At 29.3% G+C, this 15647-nt stretch overlaps 1 protein-coding gene across 3 annotated transcripts; it reads right to left on the bottom strand.

The window, feature by feature from the left end:
* Nucleotides 1-3608: 3608 nt before the first annotated feature.
* Nucleotides 3609-15366, bottom strand: LOC129914375 (tetraspanin-5). 3 transcript variants are annotated; one of them, XM_055993592.1, is made up of 7 exons: nt 14922-15366; nt 14659-14853; nt 8700-8780; nt 8351-8629; nt 8104-8214; nt 3785-3887; nt 3609-3711 (listed from the first exon to the last, which is right to left on the bottom strand). In XM_055993592.1, the coding sequence occupies exons 1-6, from the start codon at nt 15006-15008 to the stop codon at nt 3819-3821; spliced, it is 822 nt and encodes a 273-aa protein (XP_055849567.1). In that variant the 5' UTR covers nt 15009-15366; the 3' UTR covers nt 3609-3711; nt 3785-3818. The 3 variants fall into 3 exon arrangements, with proteins under 3 accessions (XP_055849567.1, XP_055849566.1, XP_055849565.1); XM_055993591.1 differs by having other exon boundaries at nt 8104-8217; XM_055993590.1 differs by lacking the exon at nt 8104-8214 and adding an exon at nt 7782-7898 and having other exon boundaries at nt 14922-15363.
* Nucleotides 15367-15647: the final 281 nt, after the last annotated feature.

A 15647-nucleotide genomic window follows, 5' to 3' on the forward strand; every position in this document is an offset into this window, starting at 1 on the left:
TGGCAAATTTATAGTTTATTTAATTACCTATCTACAGTATAAATTTTATTCGTCTATTCAAACCAAAAAGTTATAGTCAATTGATTTTTCATGTCGCTTTTTCGTTTCATCTTGTTTCAAATATCGTGGTAAAGAAGTTTTCACTTCAAAAAAACTTCGAAGATATGTCTTCAAAAATTTTGATAAATCCAATTTTGATTGTGTTCGGTGCACAAAAACGAAAGTAAAACAATTAAATGTCAAATCGTCAAGTTGTTTTTATTTATTGCCTAACCTTATCACAGAGTTCACTTATGGTTATATTAAATTTGGCTGGAGTCTTCGGCCTCAGAAAATAAAAATTCCAAATTTTCATCTCTGAGTATGGTTCCTTAAGCTTTAATTTTTTTTTTGGGATGAAATACTAACACGTTTTCTTTGTCGGAATCTTGGTTTAAAATTTGCCTTTTTAGCACGAAGGCAACCCAAATCTCGGAGAACTGTAGAAACTTTCTACAGATTGAGCAATTCCACATAGTTTGATTGTTGATTCGTCCAAAGCAGCAAATTTATACTCTTGGAATGGGACTCCTCCAGTTCTATGCTTTATTTTAACGTTTTCTTACACTTGATTAAAAAAAACTTACATTTTTGCTCCAAAAGACCTATTCCCTATCAAAACAAAAATACTTCGGGGGAGAAACTTCATTGCCGATAAGTATTTTTATAGGGGAAATCTCTCCTAGGAAGTTTTTCAATTAAAAAATTATTGCCAATACCGATTTTTCGGTCAAGACAACATTTTCCTGGGAAACTCTATTGCCGATAGGGCTGAGTATATTTGTTTCATTTTTTCTAATTAAAAGTATTTTAACTATTGTGCTGTCTGAGTGAGAATACCTTCAAATAAGATGTAACGTGGGTGACGTTAGAAAGTCACACCCGTGCCTCTTTTTTTTTTGGATATTCTAAGACAGCACAATAGTTAATATTAGAAACAATGAAACAAATTAATATACTCGCCCATATTCCGCAATTCAATCGAAAGCAAATTGAAATCACTTTTCAATTTCACGTGAAATGAAATTGCATGTTCTACATTTCGATTGATTTCGAAAACTTCAAAATTTTAAACTGTTAATTTTGATAGAAAATGAAGCAGAATTTGAAGGAATAGATAAAAAAACAAACTGCAAACGACGGGCAAAATCTTGAAATGGTAGCCGAGTGGTTAAGGCCGCTTTATTGCTACAACTCCTGTTCTCGTCGAATAATTTTCCAATTTTAAAGTTACGTGTTTATTTTATAATTTTGTACTTAATTAACAACAAATAAGCATTACAAAACAATAAAAGTATACCCTTTTTTAATATTAAGTCCAAACATTGCAGATTTATTGACAAAGACACCAATTTCACGAACAGAAATAAAGTGATTTCAATCCGTTCCGCACACCCAATACCAGTTTGGAATTTTCAGTTGCGTTGTTAATTATAATGGTTTATAATTATTAAGTGTTGATATCTATGACTTTCAATTTATTAAAGAACGGAAGAACTTTTCATATTTATTAATAATCACAACAAAAATATACCTTGTTGTTAAAAAACAGCCAAGTTCTCCTATGTTGAAAGAGATATAAAAGTTGTCCCAAGTTCTAACGTTTTAAATTTGTATCAATTAATTTTTGATTGTTTACTTGGCAAGTTTTCAAACAACTATAAAAATTGGTAACTTAAAAAAAATTGATACAAATTTAAAACCAAATCTTTGAGAACTTGGTACACTTTTATATCGAATACCACGTCCCCTGAATGGAAAATTTATAATTTTCGATTTTTTCTTTTTTCTTTTGTAGCGCAAAACCTATCACTGTGCAATTTCAAGTTTTTACGACAATGGGAAGTGCTCCATAATTTTGATGATCTTTCAGTGAGTCAGTTACGGTTTTTGTGATTTTTGAAGACCTATATTTCAGGAAACACTAACTGATGCTAAGAAACTAAAAATGAATGAAGTGATTGCTGTGGACTAGCTCAACAAATGTTACGTGTTTCAAATCTCTGACGTTTTTAGTATAGAAGTTAGAGGATGGTAAAAAATGACCTGAGTTGGATCCTGTAAATAAGGGTGTAGTGCAAAAAAAAAAACAGTATTTCTTTCCAAATGGAAAATTATACTTCTGGAACTTCACATTTTACTTAAACCAAGACATGTAATTATTGTGATACAATTAAATCATTCGAATAGCAGTAATTCCCTGAAAAAAAACATTATTTTTTTAGTAAAAAAAGAATTCTAACTTGAAATTGGCAAGGTTTTATTGTTTATTATTATTATTATTTTTTTGTATGCATATTTTATATAAACATTATTTGCATAATTAATACAATAGATATTTTTTTTTTATTAAATACATACATTATATACATATGTATATAAATATTTTATATATAGTAATTTATTTGCATATTAAAACATCACAATAGAAATGGAATGAATTGCCATACACAAAAAATGAAGACTTTTTTTAAATTTAAATTTTATATATATAAATTGTTTTTTTTTTTTATTATTTAAATTTATTATTTTTATATTTTAATTTAAAATTGCCATTTTTATTTATTTATTATTTGTTTTCGATTTATCAATAGAATCAGCGAAAAGTTTCAAGTCTTTTAACAACAATATTGTTTAGCGCGTAAAAGATTTTAAAGATTGGCAATAATATTTATTATTTATTAAGTATTTTTTTTATTCTTTACTTAATTTTAACACAAAATGTATTTTTTTTAAATTTATTTATAATTCGAATGACTTTCTCAAAATATCTTACATAATTCGAGTAATTATTTATTTATTAATTAATAATTATTAATTCGAGTATTAACTTTTATTGTTATATATTTTTTGTATGTCTCACTGAATATCCAGTGGAGACATTCTTAAAGTTCTAGGGGATTAAGTCTTTCTAGGTTTTTTAAAAAATAGATCCTTCTGTCCAAGAGTGAGGGCAGAAGAATGACTTAAAAAACAAATTAAGTTTGATTTTTTTTTTGTTATTATTTAATATGGAACCGCCCCCCGATTCGATTTGAACATCACAATCTCTAAATTCTTATCTATTTGCTATATATTTATGTTTGATTGTACCAATAGTTAGTATTTTCGTTTCCATTTTGTGCAAATTATTTTCTCATTGAACACATAAAATATTGAGTTTAGGTATTTTTATTTATTAATTATTATGAATGTAGTATTTTTTAAAAAATATTAATCAAGCGCGCATGGGAAATCTATTTTAAAAAAAGATAAAAAACTTTATTCGAAAAAATAAAAACAAACAAGAAACTGAAAAATAAATTCAGGAATATTATTTGCGATTTAAAAATTTGCAATATTGAAAAATTTATATAAGTATGCATGTTATTTTAAGTATTTTTTTTTTGTTGAGGAATATAAAACAGATCACAGTATTGTTGAGTACAAGAGTTTTAAGTAGCAGAGAGTTTTTAACTATGGGGTTGTATGCAAAAAAATTTAAAAAAATAGATTTTGTTTTTTAGTTTTATATTATTTGAGTTAAGTTAACGCCCCCTCTATTTTTTTTCAATGTGGTATTATCTCTCTTTGTTTTTGTTAGGATGCGTGTGTGATATGTTATGCGGTGGAGAATCCATTCAATATGTTGCACTTATTTTATAGGAAAAGTATTTTTTGTTTTTGCTGCTGCTGCTTGGTACATATAAGTTATTAGTCGTCAATTGGCGTTGTTGGATTTTTGTAGTTTTATTAGAAAACTTACGACAATTTTATATAGCAGAGGGGGCGGGCAAGTGTCAGTGCCATTTTGATTTCTGCGCATAGATATCTGCTCTAAGGTTTTGTGCAAAACATATTCCCAATATCTGTTTATAGGAAAAGAAAGAAGAAGTATAGTTAAAATAACTGATAAATTTGATTTATGAATTACGAAATGAAATACATAAGAAAAATAATTTAAAAATAAAACTAAAATAAATAAAATAACATTCAATTAAATAAAAGATAAAGAATTTTCTTATACTCATATATTATATGTTGTAAACGTTTTCGGGAATTCTTCCCATCTTCAGGTTCAAGCAAATAATAAATTTTAAATTTACATAAAAATCAATTTCTCAAATCTCTTAAATTTAAAAAATTAAAGTAATTTTTTAAAAAATATCAAATAAGAATGTATGAATTTTAATTTGGTTTTAATATAAAATAAGATAAATGAATAAATGCGTTTTAGAATTTTGTCTCAAATATGTCTTTAGTTGTAAAGGTAATAAAGTAAAAACTTTGATTGGCACTGTAAAAGACAAGACTGACACTCTTGACAAATCTGGAATTTATTCCGTTATTTGTCAAGATTGTAATAAGTTTACATTGGTCAAACGAGAAGAACGGCTAAAATAAGATGGTCAGAACATTACAAATCTATCCACTCTAAAACAGTTGACCAGTCAACACCAGCTGATCACATGATTAGCAATAATCATAACCTAGCAGGTTTTCGGTTATTAAAACAAATAAATAACCCAAAATTATTAAATGCATACGAAGAAATATATATTCATCGTACAAATAATATGAATAAAAACAAATTATTTGAACGATCTTCCTTACATGCATTTTTGAAACCCTTTACAACTAAAGACATATTTGAGACAAAATTCTAAAACGCATTTATTCATTTATCTTATTTTATATTAAAACCAAATTAAAATTCATACATTCTTATTTGATATTTTTTAAAAAATTACTTTAATTTTTTAAATTTAAGAGATTTGAGAAATTGATTTTTATGTAAATTTAAAATTTATTATTTGCTTGAACCTGAAGATGGGAAGAATTCCCGAAAACGTTTACAACATATAATATATGAGTATAAGAAAATTCTTTATCTTTTATTTAATTTAAAGACTCATATAGTTTCCAAAAAAGTAATTTTTTACTTATTCAAAAAATAACATTCATAAAAAAAAAACATCTTTACTTAAAAAGTTTTCAAGGTTCAAATTACCGAAATTAATTTATGAAGAAAAGAAAATGAGAACAAAAAATAGCATATATTTTTACTGAGCGGTAGCTGTTACTTTTTATGTTTTGGCTGTATAGCACTATTCAATATCACCTTTTCTAGCAGCAAAAACATAACTGGATGTGGTACACAATCGTTCTAACTATACCCATAAATCAAAGATGGGATATAAGTTGCATGAAGTCACTGTTTTTTGGGGCCTGAAAAGCTCTGCAGTGCTAAGGGGATGGGAATACTAACACGAATCACTTGTTAGTATGGCCTATAATGGTTTTGAATGGTATAGAAACTTATTACTTCTTCATTATAGGTTTTCATTATATGATTGTAAAATTCCGAGGGTATTACAATCAATCCTACTTTGATTTTAGTTTTACGAAAGATTGATCAATAAAAGGTGGATGTATTATTGGTTGCAAAAAATCTATTATATCTAATCCAATTAAATTTTGTTAATTTAAATGGTAATATTATACTTTAGATTTATTTGATAGTAAAAGTGTAGTTTTTATTCCAAGGTACCTAACTAAACTGCACGGGTTTGTTATCTGATTTTACTGAATTAAGGAAAGTTATGGCAGATGTTAATAAAAAGAATAGTGACTTGTATTTTGGGTGATTTGAATGCCAGAACTGGGACATAGCAAGTTTTGGGTAAAGAGATTTTTCTAGCATTTCGACAACGCGGAATTCTTGTGATAAATGTGTTGGTGGTAATGGGAAAAAACTTTTCGAGTTGCTTGATCACTGAGGTGGAGTGATTTTAAGTGGAAGATGAAAATGTCAGTAAATAATTTTTATTGTTGTTGTTTGATGGATTTTTCAAATTGTATAAGAAAGTTCTTTGTCTTGCCCAAACCATACTCTTTAAGCTGAAAGTTTGATTTCTAATCAACAGTTCTGATTGAAATAAAAAGATGGTGAATGGTGATCCTTGTAACTTAGCCGTTAAAACAGTTTTTACATAGACTGTTACGTTACATAATTTTGGAAGTAGATTTTGAGGTTACCCTACTTTATAGAAAAATTCTGCTCTTCTAGTAAACTGTTTTAAACGTATGATACATCATTTTTGAGATTAAGAATGGAACTATTTATCAAAATTTGTATTACAGCAAAAAATGTGTTTTTAAAACCTTTTGAGTGGAAAAATGTTCGGACTGTTACGTTACATAAAAAGACTGTTACGTTACATGTGCGATCTTAGATCATGTAAGGAGCTTAATTAAGCATTGAAAATGACTCAACTTGTTCATTTTAAAATATTAAATAAAAATTATGGCCTTCTTCCAATAAAGCTTCAAGAAATTTCAACAAAATAGTATACATATTGAAGTAACGAACAAAGCTATTTTTTTGTGGCTTTGATACATTTTTTTTTTTTTTTTCATTTGTTTTTATTCCATCGAAATCAAAAACACTATAATTACGATATATTATCGAGAAGCTTCAAAAAAAATATCAAAGATCGTGATTTTAGAAAAAAATCTTATGATCTCATCAGGAAGTTATGCTTCCATGTGAATTTTACTATCTTATACAAAAACAAAATTATTTTCCTTCCAAGTTTGTTTAAAATCTCTTCAAAATTCGATTCTTCTCTGAAATACATAGTAGTAACCTGAAATTTGTGAATTTATTATAGAAAGACAATTTTTTGAACAATCCGGTGTCCGAAAATGCTTATACAATTATCAAAATGGTAAATACACTTTTGAAATGCTTAAAGTTATCATTAAACAGATAAATTTGATTGTTCAGATGTAAAATATACGAAATTTTGCACAAACAAAATTTTCCGCGATGAAAAATAACCTTAAAGGAATCTAAACTAATTTTTTGCATACCTTTATGGAAAAAAGACTGTTATGTTACAAAATGTTTTCAGCATTAACAACGACATCTTTGAAGTATTAACTTGTTTATTATTTGATTTATATACCACACCTAAAACTCTCGAAACAAATAAGAAAAATATTTTTTATAGTGAATAAATTTTTACCCAAAAAACTTTTTAGATATTGGGACTGTTACGTTACATTAAAAAAGTACGGCCGAATTCTGCTTTTAATTATATTTTTCTTGATATTTAGCTTAATTACTTCAATTCAAACTTATATTATGGGAGCAAGTCGAATGGAACCAAAAAATACATTTCATAATGACAAATCCCATGTTTTGTTTGATATTGCATTTCCATACTTTTTTAATTCTTTTTGAAGTAACTTAGAAACACTCACTAGTTCTCGAAGTAGAAACCTTTTTTCACTGTCGTTTGTGCAATTTGATCATTTGGAATGTGTGTAACCTACAAATAATCATAACCCCACAAATTTTAAATACAATTTTTATGTTCGTGATTTCGTTTTTCGCATTTTTGGTTCATGTGAATATTCAAACTGACAATGCCAATAAAACACTTTCAAAAGCATCCAGAAGCATTCCAGATGACCAATCGAAAACGACATTAGCTATCGTCCAAACGTCAAAGTTATTGCGTGTACGATTATACGATTTTCGTCTTCGGTGAAGCAATACAAACATATATCGAAAACGTAGAAAATATATTCCAAACGATTGACGTTTTCAACAATTTAACATGAATCTATTCTACGTTAACGTTAACCATCTACTTATCAATACCTTTCAAACAAAAAACCAGTTAAACGCAAGTTTACCGATCACACACACTTAATAAACTCTCTTTTATATATAAGATAAAAATTCATAATACCTCCATGAAAATCATAAATATGGAAATTGTTGAAATAGTGAGTAGATTGCGCTCAACCCACTCCTCTCCTGCTTGAACACAGCCTTTTTCGTAAATTATTTTGGATATTTCGATGCTCTAAGAAAAAAAAAATGAAAACGAAACAAAAAATAATAAAATGATAAAAGAAAAAATACAAAAATATGAAATAAACAAAAAACATGCTCTAATATAAATACATTCTACAAATTTAATACTTAAGCATAAAATAAAGCATTAAACTTAAAACAAAACAAAACAAAACTAAAAAAAAAGCATTTCTAGCAACAACTAAACACATGACCTGTAACACCATCACGCATATGCAGAATCCAGCTACAGCGATTAAATGCCCCTCCAACCAATCCTCACCAGCACGTAAGCAGCCCCGTTCATATATATAACGTTCTGCGGGCTGCTTTAGATTTTAAAATTTTAGTGTGTAAGTGTTTTTGATTAATTAAGATTGTAATTTTTGTTATATAAAAAAATTACAATATTTGTTGTTCTTTGTTTTTTTGAAAGTAAACACAAAATTTTAGATAACTTACATAGCCCTCTTTCCGGACATCATAGCCACACTGTTTGTTTTTTATAAGCTCATGAGGACGACGTTTGCAGCATGAGAATGGAACACCGCAAGCCTCACGACTACCAACTGCTCCCGATGAGCAATTGAAATAATTATTACTATCCCAATCTTTGGGACCTTCAATGCCACAACATTGAAGCCAGTCTTCCTGAATCCAATCGATAAGATTTTGCTGATCTGGATCTTCGCGATAGTGAATGATAAATGCACGCAAACCTTCGGTGGCTTGGTCTTTGATCTGAATAAAAAAAAGGAAAAAAAAAAAAATTTAATGAGAAGTCTTATTTAAATATTTGTTCGAAACCAACCCAGCCTTTGTCTTTCAGAATGAAAACCAGTGTTCCAAGACCAATTTCCAAAATAAGTAAGACTGACAAAAATATGGCATACTGTAAGAAAAATAAAATGGTTAAATTATTACAAATCAAGTTCCACATTCATTAATATTAAAAATATGTAGCTATTTATGGAAAAAAGACTTATTGGCAATTAATAAACATTTTTTACCATAAAACTGACAACAAGTATTACATTACTATTGTAATGCAATTTTAAATGAATTCACAAAACAAGTCAACTTTTCTGAATAAGTGGCAAAAATATAGGTAAACGCGTAAAAGCTTATTAAACTCTAACGGCCGATTTCTTCACAGAGTCCTAGCGCAAATACCGGTCCTAGTCCTAAAGCTTGTACTCAAATCGGTATCAACTTATTTCTTAGGTACTAAGCCCTAGAGGCCTAGAACTTACAAATTAGGACTGAGTACTAGTTAGGACTCGGTAGCTAGCTCCTCAAAATCAGCTGGAACCTGGTTATTATGCCAATCGTTAGTATCCAAATCGGTAGTAAGCGACAAGTGCATTTTTGTCGATTTTGATTTAATTGAATTAATTTTTTTTTTTTTTTTTTTTCAATTTACTATAAACACAACTGAAGTGAGAAATGCAATGTCGAAACGGAAAGAATGGACAAAAGAACACTTTATGAAGAACAAGTACCAAAAAAGTATTTCGACTTTGTCCGATCTTTACAAAAGTGACAACCAAGCATTAGCATTTCTCGAGGTCCGAAAATGCTGGACAACTAACTCCAACTTGCCTATAAACCATGATCAAATTTTTCCTGTAGCAATGTAGTAAAAATGTAGCTAGAGACCGGTTACTAAGCTGGACTAGTACTTTTGTGAAGAAATCGGCCTTAACTTTTAAGTATCCATTTTAATAAAACCGATATCGGACTAGGATTTTATATCAGATTCTGGATCACCTGATATTTGGTAAAAATTATATTATTAACATCTGAGATGCTTCCGTCTGTCTTCCAGTAAATTTCATTCGAGCAGAATAGCTCCATAATTCAGTACGAAAATTATAACGCAAATATTCTGTTCTACGGCTATTCCCTGTTTAGGTGGGCTTAGGTTTGAAAAAAAAAACTGGACAGGTTCAGAAACGTTAGTGACTAAATATTTAGGTAATTTCTCGGTCTCTGATTGGTCAAATGTCAAATTCCAATTTAAGTAATTTTATTGGAAAGCTGACTGGAAAGTTAGGCAAGAAAATTTTCCCTAAAAATTTAGGTAATTTTTTTTTCAGCATGACGTGGTAATGTTTATTCACTACACTTCTTTTTCTGCATTAGCGGTTATAATTTATATTATTTATTTATTAAAGTAAAATAAAATTTGATGTCTGCCCTATGCAATCTGTGAAATTCTCAAATGAATTTCGAAATTTGACACACATTTTTAAACTAATTTACCCAATTTACTCAAATTTCCGTTCAGAAATTGACTTTGCCTAAATATCTAGTCCCTAATATTTCCTGAACGTGCTCATTGACAAACTTGGATGATAATCTATTTGAGCCACATGTATGTATGCAATTTGAACGAAGCAATACATAGTATAAATGTATTGCATGTATAAAACGATTATCTGACTCACTATGTTTTAAACGGTTGCATTTACGCTTTTGTTTTGAATTCTTTAGTTTAGACAGCGAAGCGGTATATATTCCTCAAAAAGATAAATTATTTCATTAAGCTACTTCACCAAAGTTTCATTAAGCTCCATTACATTATCTAGGTTTAACAATCTCGATGAAGGACAATACACACAAGTGAGAGTACCTCCATACATGGACAATTCTGTGGCAACAAGGAAAAACCAACATGAGTCAGTTTTTACAACTTTTTAGGAGAGCGTTTTGAAAGTTTGGCTTCCCATTACAAATCACTTATGTCATTTTTCTTTTACCTGTAATTCATAAACCGCTTAATATTAAAATACGGAAAATATATTTATGGAGTTTGACATTAACAACATAAGTCTAAAATCGTCGTTTTGAGATAAATGCATTTTAAAGTTAGAAAAATTCCTCCACATCCAGTTTTATTTAATACAAATAATTGGGATGCAATTTATTTTTAAATACACTAGCCCAAAAAATTAAGGGAACAAAACAAAAATCGTGATTTTTTTTTTTTTTGTTATTTTCGAAAGACGGTATCTCACTAAAAATTATCGCATCATGACAAAATAAAAAGCATGTGAAAGCTCTATTTTTCTAGTTTTAGGATTAAATGTTAAAATATTTTCTTTTTAACGGTAAAATAGCTAAATCGTTGGAACTGTTCAAAAACCAAAATTTTCCAATTTTTTTTGTTTAACTTTAAGTGGGCTATTTATGCGGCTTTAAGATTCATTTTGTTTCAAACCTCTACGACAGGCATGTCAAACTTGCGGCCCGCGGGCCGCATGCGGCCCACATCGTATATTTGTGCGGCCCAAGCTTAATTTAGGTACAACTTGCATTTTCAATTTTTACATTTAATTTTAGATATAAAATAAAATTTAAATGTCTCTAATGAACACGAACAAACCGGGGAATCCAATAAAATTGTTTTGAATTTCTCCATTTCAACACGATGTTAACTGCAGAGATTTTAACTTTTTGCTATTTATGTCGCAATGGAGAATTTCCAGCTTATATGAGTTCTTGATGGGTGAAAAGGTAAACAAACATTTTTTGTATTGAAAACAAGCTTTTTTTTGCTGTATTTAGTATTGGAGTGCAGTTTGACCAATAGGAAAGCAGTGAAAAAGTTCCATACGATTTGTTTCATCCTAAGTGAATTTTCGGGAATAAGCTCTGAATTTGTTTATTTGTACAAAATATTTAAGTCGACTTCCAAGCAACCGAAAATTAGATTTCCAGTCGACTTGCAGTCGCTACTTTTTTCTTAAATGAACACCAATGCAAATATTTTCGCTACTTTGTCCCGAAAAATCCATCCTTTTTTAATCTCTTTTTGAGACGGGTTTATAAATATAGAATCAGTACGTAATCATTTGCAAATGGAGCTAATCGAAATCCAGTGTGGCTCCGTTTAAAGATATAAATTCGATGATGCTGGGATACCTGAATTTTACAAGTATCTAACAAGCAGATTTGAGAACACTCGAAAAATGGCATATGAAATCATTTGTATGTTTGGAAGCACTTCATCGATGCGAGCAGCAGTTTTCACTTATGAATCGAAATGAGTCACCTGTTAAATCCAGAATAACAGATCTACGCCTTGGGTCTGTTTTAAAAGTAATAACTTCTAAAAAATTTTCATCACAAGTAGAGAAGATGGTACAGAAAAGAGATGCCAAGTGTCAGGCAGAAAACATTAATATTACTACATATTGTTCTTGTTCTTTTATAAAAATAAATCTGTTTTGTAAAAATTCTAATATCTTTTTTTTTGCGGCCCATAGAAATTTAGATCCTGCTATATTGGCCCGTGAATGCCATTGAGTTTGACAAGCCTGCTCTACGACTTTTGTTTAGACTGCAAAATCAGTCATCAACCCAAAAACCATACTTTTGACTTTGATCACTGTACAGCAGGCATGTCAAACTTGCGGCCCGCGGGCCGCATGCGGCCTACATTCTATATTTGTGCGGCCCAAGCTTAATTTAGGTACAACTTGCATTTTCAATTTTTTTACATTCAATTTCTGTTTAAAAAAATAAAATTTAAATGTCTATAATGAACACAAATTTCTCCATTTCAAAACGATGTTGTCCGTTTGGTAAAAAGGTAAGCAAACATTTTTTATGTTGAAAAAAAGCTTTTTTTTGCTGAAATTAGCATTGGAGAAAATAATTGTTTATCTTTTCTCCAGTGCAGATGGGAAAGCAGCGAAAAAGCCCCACACGGTTTGTTTCAACCTAGGTGAATTTTTGGGAAAAAGCTCTTAATTTATTTATTTGTAAAAAATGATTTATGTCGAATTCCAAACATCCAAAAATTCGATCTGCAATCGACTTATTGTCGCTTCTTTTTCTGAAATGAATTCCAATGAAAAAAATTCGCTTTTTAAATCCCTTTTTTGAGACGGATTTATAAATATAGAGTTAGTACCAAATCATTTGCAAATGGAGGTAATCGAAATCCAGTGTGACTCCGTTTTAAGATCTAAAATCGATGAATTTGGGATGCCTGAATTTTTACCAACTTCCAAAAAGGAGGAGGTATTCAATTCGCCTATAATTTTTATTTATGCTTGTTACCTCTTAACTTTGGACTGAGTTAACCAATTTTGATAATTCTTTTTGTATTGGAAAGCTGGGCCCTGCAGTGTGGTTCCATTTAAATTTTGTCCAGTTATGGCTATGGAAACTATGAGAAAAACCATAAAACCCAGTTTTGAACTATGGAAGTCGGTTTAGTTTTTTTGATAAAAATTATTATAAAAGTATCTACCAATCAGATTGGAGAACACTCGAAAATTGGCATATGAAATAATTTGTATATTTAGAAGCACTTTTCGATGCGAGCAGCTGTTTTCACTAATGAATGGAATTAAGTCACCTGTTAGATTCAGAATTACAGATCTAAACCTGGGGTGTTTTAAAAGTAATAACTTCTAATAAATTTTCCCCACAAGTAAAGAAGATGGTAGCAGAAAAGAAATGCCAAGTGTCAGGCAGAAAACATTAATATTACTACATAATTGTTCTTTTATAAAAATAAATCTGTTTCATAAAAATTCTAATTGTTTCTTTTTTTTGCGGCCCATAGAAATTTATACCCTGTTATTTTGGCCCGCGAAAGCCATTGAGTTTGACATGCCTGCTGTACAGAATATTCAAGGACACATTAAAAACTTCATTCAATTCTCTACAAAGGAATTAAGTTTGCTTTGTTAAATAAAATGTTTTCTCATTTTTGAGATTAATTTAGAAAAGCTATCAAAATAGGCATTTTTAGGGTTTTTTTTTAGAAAATTTACCGCTATTTTATTTCTATGGGTGATAAGATTAAACTGAGGCTTAATTATTGAAGTTTAAAATACTTGAAATTAATTTGCAAAGTAACAGATTCATTTATCGAACAGTTTTTCTGTTGCTAGCGTTTGAACTTTTGAGATGAAATAAAACACCATATCTGCAGATCTAAATGTCTTACATCTTTGAACTTTTTTATGAGAAAAATCAAATTCTTTTGAGTTTATTTGAACATTTTATTGATAAATACAGTTTAAATTTAAGATAAACCAAGGAAAAATTATTTGTTTTAAAAAAAAGTTAAATTTTGAAAAAAAGCTTTTTATAGGTACCATTTTTGGATATTTTTCCTAATTTTGAAAATTTTTTTTTTCCTTGCTTTATCTAAAACTTAAACGATATTTATCAATAAAATGTTCAAATAAACTCACCCATCCAATTGCTAAACTAAGAAACAAAAAAGAAAAAACCAAACCTAACTAAGTTACCAACTATTCGATTTAATAAATTTATTTAATTTTATTACATTAACTGCGCATTTATTTTTCATAAAAAAAAGATTATGGTTCGTGTAAATTGAACCCCTGCGGAATTGAATTCTATCGTGCTAGACGCCACAATGAAATCTGATCTAAAGACTCAGTCATCTACATTTTTAAACCGTCGTAGCCAACTTCTTGTATTGCCATAATTGTGAAAACCACTTAAGTATGTTTTCTACTTATTACCATTTTTACTAATAGACAAAACAATCAACAATTGGCCAACTCGATTAAATAAAACTTCAATTGTTTTCACTTGTGATAGTGAAAGTACCCACCCACCAAAACTCTTACTTGATCAATTGAAACAAGAAACAACCAATTCCCAATCAACTAAACTTTCCATTTTCTTCATTATTCACAAATAACAACAAAAATAGAAACAAAATTTAAAACCTTTAAACGTGATTAGAAATTAAAATCAACAGAATTCATACTTACCATCGATAGAAGACAGGTATTTTCACGAAGGGCACCCACACTGCCCGTAAAGCCAATTATGAATGTCACCGTTCCGAGGCAAATCAAAACAAAAGCTGGATCCAAGGCAATAAATGTTAGCCTTGTCAAATTGCTAAACATATCTTTTTCATTCCATGCCCAAATGCCAACTGCAAGGACACATAATCCTGCAGACTTAAATTAGAAAAAAAAATAAATAAATAAACCAATTTGAGTGAATATGAGTTAGGAAGAAAAATTACCCAAAACAAAACATTGCAACTAAAAATAATATATTTCAGACAGCAGCTGATTTCGCTCGTTTCGCGACGATATTTTCGTACTGGCATCCTTGAATATGCATAAATTGAATAATGGTCAATCTTCAAAAAGAGACTTGTTAAAAAAGGTGCTTCTTAAGACAGTGGCAGAGATTTGATGATAGTGTATAGGTGCACTATGGTGAAACGCGTTTCTTTATTTTTTTTTTGTTTCTATTGTGAATGGATTTTTTTCAGCTAATAACTAAACTACTTCAACTAAGCTAATCTACGTTTTATCAAATATACATTGTATATATTTATTTATTAAGGATTATTTAAAATTTTTAGTTTCCATATTTCGAGGAAATAAATGGAATATTTCTTTCTTCGCACACACAAAAATTTGCCACTCAGCTCTTTTTGGAAGAAAGACAATAAGCTGTGCGTGATCGTAAAAGTTAAAAAAAATGTATATAATATCGTAGAAATTTGACGTTTGTGGTTACTTGTTGGATTTGTTTTGTTCATTTGTAGAGTTTAATTACGATGTGAGAGTGTACACTTTGAAACAAAAATATGGTTCGTTTGACAGATTGGTTTTTGTTGAATTGGTATGTAGATGGCAGTAGGGAAGAAAATTAAGAATAGCCGTTGGTGAAGGAAATTTAAATTTAAATTCAGATAATTTTAGCATTGTATATATATTTCTATAGTACTATCAATCCA

The sequence above is a fragment of the Episyrphus balteatus genome, chromosome 3, assembly GCF_945859705.1.
Source record: "Episyrphus balteatus chromosome 3, idEpiBalt1.1, whole genome shotgun sequence".
NCBI classification, from domain to species: domain Eukaryota; kingdom Metazoa; phylum Arthropoda; class Insecta; order Diptera; family Syrphidae; genus Episyrphus; species Episyrphus balteatus.